The sequence below is a fragment of the Pinus tabuliformis genome, chromosome 1_2 (genome assembly GCF_031772625.1).
Source record: "Pinus tabuliformis cultivar Carrire ecotype Pingquan chromosome 1_2, CPIR1, whole genome shotgun sequence".
Classification (NCBI taxonomy): domain Eukaryota; kingdom Viridiplantae; phylum Streptophyta; class Pinopsida; order Pinales; family Pinaceae; genus Pinus; species Pinus tabuliformis.
The window spans coordinates 57,697,140-57,709,167 of NC_142298.1; the positions used below are offsets into that span (position 1 = coordinate 57,697,140).

Below are 12,028 nucleotides of genomic sequence, written 5' to 3' on the forward strand. Positions count from 1 at the left end.
CATTTCCATGTCATTTTGTCACATGGTGTTCTCTTATTTTTCTCCATTTAATTTATTTCTGGGCTAATTTGTTGCCACATTTTCCAATAAACTTAGGAAAGGGTGGGTTTTGAGGGTCCATAACTTATTTTTTACCCATCAAAGTGTGTTTTAGTAGAAATTTGAGGTGTATAGGTGTAATTTTGAGCACTTATACCCCATACAACTTTTCTATACATCACTTATTACAATTTACAATCATAATTTATTAAAATTTCCATCCTGCAGAAAATTTTTAAAATTAAAAAACTGACCCCTAGACCTAATCAAATTCTGAAAATTTTACGAGTGGTCTAGTATGGTAATATACAATGAATTTGGACACTAGGACTCACCCAAGGCCTTGTCATGAAGCCACACTCTGACTTTAGGGTTATAACTTAGAAGAAAAAACTCAATTAATTATTAAGTACTGAAAATGTACCAATAATTAACCAAGTAAAATAAACTCTTCAGAGTAAACTCACTTGATGACAATGTCCCAAGTTATCTAGGCTTGTTACATGACTCAATTCATCTTATTAGCATCACTTTACATCATCACCATAGGGCTTGTGGAATTTGAGTACAATATAGAAGAAGATGAGAAGAAGAAGATAGAGCTTAGAAGCTTTGGTGAGCTCTGAACTCTGATGGTACACAAATCCTTTGATTTTTCATTCTTTTGTTTGATTGTGGCCATGACATGATCTTTCTTTTTCTTTTAGTTGCATCAACCTCTTAGGGAAAAGTTTTCAAGCCTTGCTTAAGGTATGTAAATGTGTGAGTGCCAAATCCCCAAGACCCAATGACAAGTTGTACCCGAAGAATGGAGGTGAGAAATAGGGCTTGTAATGTGGGATGGAAGGTGTTAAGTATGATAAAGGCAAGATGGAACACACTATTTCAATCATGGCTTTCCAGGTAGTGCCCCTCCTCTAACCCAAAAGGCCTTAAGGGAGGTCCCACTAGACTAGGGTCAAAGATTAACCCCCCTGGTAAAGTGAGAAAACAAGGATACGGTCAAGCTTTGTCAATATTCCAAATCTCCCCATTATCCATACTAATTGCCAAAAACAAACAAGTGCAAGCACCCGATTGCAAAATGATCGAAGTACCTTCTAAGTGGTAGCCCACCTTCATCCAAGTGCTAATGTCGGATGGATAAGAAGCACATGGCTAATACAAGTGGTGGAGGCACATGGCATGTCATCATCTAATGGTGGCTGGAAGGGGTTGTTGGCTATTTGGCTGACTAGCTGGCTGTCAACTGTAGGAAACACTTTTCCTCCTATGGGGTTACCCATTTTGGTGGGTAACATCTGGCTCCAACTCGGGGACATGAGCTCACCGTAGAGCGCATGATCCATAGCTTGAACAGAGAGTTCATGAGAACTCCAACAATCCCTGGGCTCACAGACCTATAACCTGCACATCCAAATCAACTTGGTTGGGAGCATGTGCATTGGGTGTAGGGTATCACCCATGTTTTATATGATGATATAAATCCATACATAAAATAAAATCTGTGCTAAATGCAGTATACTCTACTATGAAACATAATATGAGAATGCAGAATATTATAATGCTCACATAATTTGAAATGCAACTATCCTAACCTATGCTAGCATACAACGCATGACCTACGTATAGTCATATAATCAATGCAACCAGCATACCATCAGATCAATATCACACCTCTTGCTCCCATGGCTAATCATGGGATAAAAGAAAGAAGCATCACAATCATCATAATAGGAAAAGTGGCACATGAAGTAGCAAGCACCCATATATCAAGAGAGTGATCCATTAAGCAAAGACATGAAAGTAGCAGCAAACCATAAGATGACCATTAACCATGATCATTCACCATAGAGAAGTAAAAATCCTCCACTAAAGATTTCCATCAAATAATACACTCCCAAAGAGGCTCCATGAAGGTTTGAAACACCATATCCATCCAAAAGCGCCAGGGGTAACAGCTGCCAAAACCCATTAGTTTGATAAAATCACAATGCAAAACCCCATACAATATGAGGTGCAACACACTCTATATTGTATTAGTTAATATTTATAGAAATAAAATCTTGATGGAGAACGAGCATCTTTGACCACATCTCCTAGTGCTACAATTAAGATATACATATTTAGGTGTCTTATCATCTTTGACCAAGTCAGATGAATTATTTACAATGAGATAGGCGTACACCAAATTGAAAGGTGCAAAGATTTATAATGCAAGTATAGTGCACAGTCAAACTATTCCACTAGGAACTTGGGGAATAGGGTTCATCAGATAATATGGGAAGAACGTCACCAGGCATTGACCATGTGTGTGATTTTTTCCACATCGGAGGATGGGTGTTGAGCATGCTTTTTTCTGTCACTCAAGGATTACATGATAAAGAATACATTGACAATTTTTCTTTTAGAGTTTGAATAGGTTGTAGAGCATGCTAACTTCTGTTGTCTTTTGTGTACACAAATTTGTGGTTGTATGGTGAAGGAAGACCAATTGGTAAAAACTTTCAAGTTGGACGAAGTATTCTTCCAGCATAATTTTCTAAAATTCTATGGGGTTAAAACTTAAAAGTGCAGGCATTAATATATGTAACACATGCTTACTTTATTGTATTGTATAAATATGTATTGATTACTTATATGGCATTTTCCTATGTGCCTAATTTGGGATTGGTATAGTAAAATTATAGGTTTTAGTGTGTGGTTGCCACCTGTGTGTAAAACAGTCTTTAATTAATAACGAAGCCCCTGTTTTAAATTGTTTTTAGTTTCAACAATGCTGCTGAGAAATGACCTATCTTTGTAATCATTATCCAAGCATCATATCTATTTCCTGTCCAGATTAAGATATGATGTGCACAATCTCTTCTCGATTCTCACTCAATGTGATTTTCTTCCCAACTCTCCAACTTCCTCTATTTGTTTGTTGTCCATTTTTCCTGGAAAACTTGTACAAGATTTAATATATACTGATACTGATACCATTACCTGATTCTCGAGATCAATCCATCTCTATAATAAATTCTGTATTTTAGATTCCAAATGCAAAGGTTCTCATCAATTTGAAATCTAAATTCCTCATTCATTGAGATGTACGTGCATGCTTCTCCCAATCATGTAATTGGTGGCAATCCTGTCTTTTGCAAATAATACCAATCTAGTTCAGGGATGCTTTGGTGATGATGGCATGTCTTTGTTCCTGTTTCCTTTATCTAGGAGAACTTGCACTTCATGATCAATGTAAACATACACTTTGACTACAGGACAGTGGTAACTCTATGGAGAAATCGTATGCTCAGCCTAGAACAACGGATGGAGGTTGTTGCAAATGTAGACGCTGGAGATACAGATTATGTAACAGGAACGGAACAGTCTGATGATAGAGAAGCCTTTTCAGGTTTCGAGGAGGCGAGTATGTCAGAAGTGTACTCAACAAATCTTCCATTTACTGTAAGAATACATGTAACAGGCTATTAGTGAAAGGTGGTTGGAGTTTCTCTCGTTAATTTCATCAAGATTGTAACTTTGTACTAAAACATAATTTTGCATTTCTCAGCAGTAGGAATTGTTATTCAAACACTTGTGCTACTTCCAAAGGCATATCTTTCTTTTGTAAACAGGATCATAACTTTTTCATCCATTATTCCAGGTTGAATCATTAATTTTCCTGTATGATAAAGAAAAACTTGAAGAGAAGATAATGGACAAGATGGGTTACGTGAACTATACAGCAACTCCTTGGGAGAAAGTAAATGATTGCCCAATATTGGAACAACGCCAGCAATTTTACAAACTTAACCATTGCCTTTGTCAATTTGGCAGCCGTGTTATGTGCATTCAGCAGAGGAATTTTTCTGATGATGCACAAGAATGTGTTCTTTCAGAGAATTTAACCCTTCAAGACATTCCTTTTGGAGATCATTTTCAGGTATCTTTCTTCTTTTTGTAAAAACAAGTACGCTACTCTTATTAGCATCCTGATTCCCTTTAATTGAGTAGCTTACAAGCCAATTGTGTGTGCAGGCTATATGAGATTTCGTTATAAAATGTTGTGATCCCTAGGATAGGACCAAAATATGACTTATAGTTTACAAAATTGAACGGAATTTTCTTTGGAAACACCACTCTTGAAAACTTCCCATGAGTAAATATGGATGTATTGAATACAATGTAAGTTGTAATTTGTGAAAATATTGAATGTACAAAGTATTTAACATTTATTTAATTATTCATATGCAAGTAAACATAACCAGTTTGAAATATCTCTCACTGAAATCACGACTTCAGATAGTGCTCAACTTTTAATCTGAACTCAGATGTTCATTATCAAAAAACCAAAATTAAAAATGTCATCCACATGCTTATGCATAGTTCCATGACTGGCAACCAAAGAAGCAATGAAGTCAGAACCTGCTTTCTATTTATTGGAAGGACTTACTTGTGTGGCTTTTGAATTGAGCACGCATTATTACCAGGACATTGGGATATGATAGGCAATGTCTAGAGTCTTTCAGGACATCTTTCTCATGTCTCCTGTGACATCTCCAAGAACCTAAGACGTCTCCTATCTCCATGACATGTGCTTGATCTCAAGAGACTTGTCTCCTTGCTATTATGCTCGTGACAGATACAATTTCAAGAATAGGTAATCAACCATTAGTGTATCATGTAACCATAAACTCCACGACAACAGCATGATATCCTTCAGAAAATGAATGAACAACCAACAAATATTAATCCAAATTGGATCAATCTATTATTTGTCATCCATCTCGCTGTTTTCGGATTGGAAAAACTGGAGGAATCGGCTTAGAAGAGCAGTTTTATCGGCAGGACCCAATTTGGACAATTAGGTTCTGAAACCTTCTGCAGCCATCTTGGGGAATTAAATGGAAATCCTTTGTTGAAATTCGATTGCAAGGTTGAATTTCTGATCTTGATAATTACTTGTGAAGGTGTTATTGTTCTTTTAGCTTTTCTTTATTCTTAATCAAAAATTATACTTTAACAATTTAACCATTCAAGTTCAAGAAAAATAGAAATTACAGTGCACAAAAGATAAGAGACACCAGAAATTAGGCCAATGGCCAGGGAAAAACCCACAAGGGGAAAACCCAGCAATCCTTTCCTTATAGAATCTTTGTCAACAATAGAGAAATCCAAATCATTGATAGACTAACCAGTAGACCAATTACCGAAGCATAGTTTTAAAAACCGGACCAGTCCACCTATTAAACAGGGTTTCAAACCGGAACTGATCAAACCATGACTGGTCAGATCTCAATGAACCGGTCTTTTAAAAAATGCATGAATACTTAATTTTTAATGAAAAAACTATTTTTAAGATTTAAAACCATGATTCCAAACCAATAGAGATAAAATATGCAAAGTTTGCTCATCTATATACTAGGTAAAGGTGAATATACCAAATTGGCACCGAGTGCAATAAGTATCAAAAACATAATACATAATCAATGAGGTTCTAAATGGCCTCTAGAGTCCAAAGTTCAAACACAATGTTATAAGCTATATGGGGTCACTGGCCTACTACAAGTCTACATATCAGTGATCAGCATGATCACTCCTCATCATGATCAAACTCATCACCACTACTAGACAAGGGATCATCAACATGAGCTACATAAATAATCTGGCTGAGTGTTTGAGGACTCCTAAAACTCCTTTGCAACCTTAGTAGTAGTGCTAGTAGTAGCAACAAAAATAGACATCAAAACTACAAATCACGGATCAACATGATCACTCATGAAACTCATCATTGATTTAATGCTACTAAAAATGGGATCATCAACAAGAGATACATAAACATCATCTCGCTCAAAGTCTTCAGACTTGGATTGCTCAACCTTATAATATGATAGAAATTGAAGTTTAACATGCCTAACTAGTGATTTTGGTTTGAGTGAAGGGTTCATCTCCTCAGCCTTATAATGTGGTAGAAAAAGTTTAGCATCCCTAACCAATTATTTTCCTTTGAGTGAAGGGTACATTATTGTTAAGGCCATCATAGAGGAGTTCAACAATCAATACCACCAACACTAACAAAGTTCAAAAGTCAATGCCACCAACATCAAGGTCCTTAAAGGGCTCCATGCTCTTGATCAAATGCCAATCTCATACCCTCATGCATGATAGAATCAAATGGAAACATTGCAAACCCCCGAACCATGAAATCCTGAAAACCATTAAGTCTGCTAAATTTTGAGGGAAAAAATTCTAGTTTCTCCATATGAAATCCAATGAGGTCGAAACCACTCTCAAACATCTTGATCATTCCATGGTAATGTTAAAAATTTAAGTAAAAGGATGAAAATGAAAAATAAAGGAAATATCACTTTCACTTTAAGAATTTAACATTATCATTTGGCATTGATTGCCAATGTTGCTAGGGTTGTTATGTGTGAGGCAAATGAGAGGGGAGGCATGCTTTTCTTAGACGGGTTTTTTTTAGAGGGAAACAACTCCAAATTTCCCTCAAAACAACATCAAAACTCAGAAAATTGCATTATGTGGGGTCTGTAGTTGGCCTGGCAATAAACCGGTCGGTTTGCGCCGGGTTTTGTGGTTTTTTGGCGAAATAGGCCCATAAACTGAGTTTTTTTGTCTAGTTTGACCCGGTCACCCAATGAACTGGCCAGTTTGAATAGTTTCCGGTTCAAGTTGGCCAGTTTTTAAAACTATGTACCCAAGTGCCAAGTCAACCCTCCACCAATAGCCCAAACTCTACCACAACTCTATCTGTTGAAGTATGTAACTAGGTTCGGTCTTCATAAATATGAAATGTACTCTTCATTCTTGTATATTGTAAAAATAAAGAAAAAAAATTATTATTATTTTTGTAGCATGGTTTCATGCTCAAGGTCAATTTATTTGTAGGTCAAGCAGCCATTGAGTGCTTCTAGGGTTTGTCATGGAGTCAAGAAGTCAATTGAGTCATTGTGATATATGAAAGACAGAGACCTCATTGGGCACTTTGTATCATGTAAAAGAAATTTATTTAGAGTCAAAAGAGTCAAATGTCCCCGTCCAAGACCAAGTCGGTCTGCATAAGATAAGTCGTTATCATGAAAGGGTTGTTCGAACTCCATGAGAAGCCTATATATAAAGAAGAACTCGACCTCATCAAAAATCATCCATCCAAGTTTGTAGAAGCACAAGAAGGCAAGAAATAACCAGTGAAGAAGAGGAGAAACAAAGGGAGGAAGAGTGAAACATTTAAGGTCTCTTTTTGGGATATCTTCATCTCACACGTGCGAATAAACTTTGGCATCATTCTGTTGCAACAAGGCTGAAAGTTACAGTCACATTGGGAGGCTGAAATCAAGTGTCAAAAGGATAATCTTGCAAGTCGAGTTACTAAGGAAGAAGCAGCTCCCCAAGTGAAGGAAGAAAGAGACATAGTTCACCATATTTTCTCACATGTGCCAAATTAGGGTTTCTGCAGTAGAGGCTGAAAATTGCGTTCCTAAAGCAACAACCAAATTTTTGAAGAAGAGGCCAAAATTTGAAGTTTTGAAGCAGGTTGACTTGGGGTTGACTTTGTGAGATGCAAGTTCTTGGTTTGACTTGGTCATGGAGGAGTCTTTGTCAAGGGTCTTAGGTCTTGGAATTCGTCGTTTGAAGATTCTATAAGAAGAAAAGAATTCTCTTGAGTTTTCCTCTCAAGAGGAGAGGTTTTGGCCCTGGCTAGCAACCTACATTTTGTGTCCTCTTGTCTCATTGATCTTCATAGTTTGGTAGTTGTTTGATGATAAGAACACAATAATAATCAAGTCAAAGAAGAAACTAATTACAAGTTAAGTAAAAGAACATCACAAGCAGTTATCAATGTAAGAGAAATCACCCTAATCTAGTTGCCCTAGATTTCTCAACATAGTTTCAGAGCTAATGTGACAACAACAAGGAAAGGCAACTTGAAAATCATTCTATTGAAGAAGGATACATAAGGGTCTAGCACAAGGAGATCATCAAGGAGAACTGAGAAGCATCAAAGAGGACTATCCATCTCATCTCAAGGACCATATCAACTAGAAGGAACAACACTTTGAAAGGGGAAGACCTGAAGGACCCCACCTCCACTGAAAAGACTCTACCCACTCAAAAGTATTCTTGTAAGCCTTCACATTCTACATTACATCCAAAGGAATCAAGAAGAACATTCCATCCCTAAAGGAATCAAAGCAATCTCCTTCAAGAAAAGATCACATCTCAAACATCCTTGAAGAAGATCATCAAGCAATCATCATCAAGGACACATCTTCAATTGTCAAAGGGGTAGTGGAAGTCAACATCATCAAGAAGGCATCTAGTGAAAGACATCATCATAAAAGAAGTATTTTCACTTGACAAGTAAGTATCAATCTACAATGACTTCTTTCTGCAAGGAGAACAACAAACTTGTTGGGTCATCGAATTACCTTGCATGGAAGAAGAGAATAGACTTGATCCTCATAGAAAATGAAGTTAGTAAATATGTCACGAGATCTATCACCAAACCTTCTCAAGAGCAATCTCAAGCTCTATCAAAATATATGAAAGGAGAAATAAGGGCTCAAAGGATCCTCATTAAGTCAATCAAGGATTCTCTCATCCCCTATGTAGCAAATTTGAAAACATTGAAAGATATCTATGAAAATCTAGTAGAATTGTTCTTTGTAAGCACTGCAGGAAAAATTATATTGTTAAGGACCTATTACCCACCACCTTTGGGTGACACACATTGGAGAAATTTTTCTCCTATATTGTCTTCAGTCGGTAGCCAACAACCCCTTGTAGCCACCAAATAGTTCGATGTGCCACCATCTCTACCACCTAAGCTAGCCATTATGTGCCCTCGCCTGTCTGTTATGATCATATGTTTGAAGGTGGGCCTTCCAAACCCAAAGGTATAGATTTTCATTATGTAATTGGGTATCCTTGGTTATTTATCATGGACACATCTAGACATGGATTAGTGGGGGGACTCAGCCGAAATATTGGGCTCGGTCTATGTTACCGTTCAAATTAGCAGGGGTCGTAGGAGAGGATCCTATAGAGCAACTACTAGGTCAAGTGGCAACAATGGAGCAATAGCCCACTTGCACCTCAGCTAAATCTCCCTACTCTTTACAGACTTTCACCGATGGGAGGAGACCCGGTATAAGAGGAATCATAATGATGAATAGATCAGTGATCAAATAAGGAGTAATTCCTAAAGCCTATTCACAAGAGAGATTCAATTAGATGGATTACGTGCTTTGGAAGCAAGGTGATAGGCTCTCTTGGAAGGGCTAAGGTTTGGAGAATATCCCTTGAAAAGAGGTGTCCAAGACTTAAGAATCCTTAAGGGGAAGTGGCTTCTATGTGATCATTGTAGAAATTTATTTACAAAGTTGTGGGACCACAAAGAACCCAAGTGGACCCAAACTAGGTCAAGGGTGAGGAGTTGATCAACAAGAGAGGGGATTGACTTGGCTAGGGATGAGAATAGGATCAAAGGACTTGTTGCACACATTTTGTCAAAGTTCCAAGGAATTCGTTGAACCATACTTTTTCAAAGGATCAAGATCATCAGCCATCAACATTTTATGTCATTGTAAACCCATTCTGCAAAATTTGTAATGTAAATGATGCTAGTAAGATCATGCATGTATGTAACAACCTAGGTAAGCCTATTATTTTGGCGATGGATTTCATCTTAGGAGGTTTTTCATCTCATTGATTCATTTGTGTTTCTAAACACGGATGATTGGCAGAGATTTCCCTCCAGCCTCACCCCAAAGCTAGGGTGGAGTTTATTGTCAAAGTCTTCACTGAGCCCTAGTGTTTTAGTCTAGTCTTATATACAAGTGATTTGGGAATAATTTAAGCTAATTTGCTAAATTATTTTATTACAAGTCACTAGGTCTACTAGATCATATTGTGTTGCAGAATTGGGTAATTATTAGAGGGTCTATAACGAACGGGTGCCCCCCTTTGAGGGTTCATCTTGTAAAATATTATGTAAAAAATATTTTTGTGCATGGTCCCTCATACTTAGACACCATGACTAAAATATTTGAGGGTGGAAAAATAATTAATCCCCTAAGTGTCAATTAATTAATCCTAAGCCAGAAAATTAATTAATTAGAGTCAAAAAATTAAATTGCTAGAGAAATTAAATTCTCCAAATGGAAAAATTCGTGGGTCTTAAATGAATTAATTTTTGGAGGTCCCCCACCAAGAGAATATTGGAATTTTCAAGAAAAATTGGATCCTTGGGCCTTGGTGGTGAAGTCAAAGTCAGTTTTTTGAGGAAAATAACTCAAAATAATTATTTTTGAGCAAATAAAAAATGGGCTAAATGAGAAATTCGAAAATTTCTCAAAAATAAGTATTTTCAACAACAGAGATTAAAAGTTGATCAAGGATTTATCAATGGTCGAGATTATTTTGACAGGGATCAAACCAACTAGCTGTTATTTTCCACTTGGAGGATTTATCTATAAATGAGAGATCATTTGTGTCTCAATTCATTGATGTTTGGCTAATGTAACTCTGAAAAGTTGATGTAAAGCTATTGTCCCACTGGGAACGTTTTGAATAATCATAATAAATACTTTTGGGTGCAGCTCATGGTGTCTATGATCTACTGATTTATTGTATGTGTTGGGTATAGGCATTCCTATATTGTGATTTATAAATTTTATTGAATCATTATTTCATTGTAGGTGATAGGAACATACTATTGGTAAGTGGTGGGCTTATCTTAGGTGATCCAAGTCACTATGTGTTCTAACGGTTTATCTTTCGGAAAATATATAGTGTTTGCAGATTCCCCAACCCTTGGTCTCCAAGTTCACAAACTGTGGACACACGATGACTATGTTTGGATCCTAAATATTTTTTTTTATGGTTTTTCTAACTTCGCTAAGGTTGTGGTTTGGCATTTATCTTTCAAAATACATTTAACCACTTATTAAAAATTTACAAAAACTTATTTCTCAAAATTTATTTAAGCATTGTACACATGTATATTTTTTAAATATAATTTGTATAATATATTTGAAAAATATTTTATTTTGTAGCTGGGTTTTTTGGGGTTTTGAATTTTTTTTTTAAATTTTTGTATATATTGGGGTTTTGGGTATTTGTAAATTCATTTGTGCAGATGATATCAAATATGAATTACTAGATTAGAGCTAGATCTAGGCCTTTGAGGGTAATTACTAATATCTAGCCTCTACAAATTTTTGCAGGGCCAGCGACTGAAGAATTTGCAAAAAAAATTGAAGATCTGAAGCAAAATTGATTTTCTGGCAAGGGTTTCGAATTTTTCTAGGGCCTTAAGGCCCAACACCCTCCTCTAGCCTCAATGTCAACCCTCCTTTGCCCCCTATGTCAGCCCTTTGAAGCCCTGCGTCAGCCCTTTCCTAGCCCTAGAGGTTAGCCGCAAGCCTAAAGAGGGCTTGGCCTCCTCTCTAGCCCTAGATGTCAACTTCTAATGCCATTTTTTGGCCTAGACATGAGCCCCTAGGGCCTCGACCTCCCTTCTTAAGCTTGGACGACAACCCTTTAGGGCTTGTCGTGGGCCATTAAGGCCTCTAAGGCTTGGACGCAACCCTTTTAGGGCCTCCTCCTCCTTTCGGCCTCCTTGCCCTTCGCTCTCCCTCTTGGCCTCCTCTTTAGCCGTTGCGTCAGCCTTGTTGTCGCCTAAGATGTACACCTAAGTGCGGGAAAAGTTTCTAACCCCACAAGGTATAACTTTTAATACACAACCCTCAGAGTAGGGGAGGTCACCTAATCCCTACTCACTTCGTTTAAGCTTTCTCCTAGATAAGCTAAGGGGGGTAGTCCCTAAGGATAGTTAGAAAGGGAAAACTTGTTGCAACAACAAGCCTAGGAGACTAAGGACAAGGCAATTATTTATCTAAGAAACTTGATTAAAAATTATTTAGCAAGTTTGATTACCCTAAAGAGCAATGTAAATATTTAAGAAACAATCTCAATAAGA

General features: G+C 37.0%; 1 protein-coding gene across 5 annotated transcripts in view; it reads left to right on the forward strand.

The window, feature by feature from the left end:
- Positions 1-12,028, forward strand: part of LOC149204414 (C2 and GRAM domain-containing protein At1g03370-like) — a 514,970-nt gene that overhangs the window by 378,469 nt on the left and 124,473 nt on the right. For 3 of the 5 annotated variants that reach the window (XM_089394709.1, XM_089394711.1, XM_089394708.1), the window contains 2 exons: positions 3,303-3,489; positions 3,689-3,967. In XM_089394709.1, the coding sequence (XP_089250835.1) occupies positions 3,303-3,489; positions 3,689-3,967 (466 nt within the window). Of the gene's footprint in view, positions 1-3,302; positions 3,490-3,688; positions 3,968-12,028 lie in introns of those variants that run through there. The other 2 variants (XM_089394710.1, XM_089394712.1) reach the window with 2 other exon arrangements.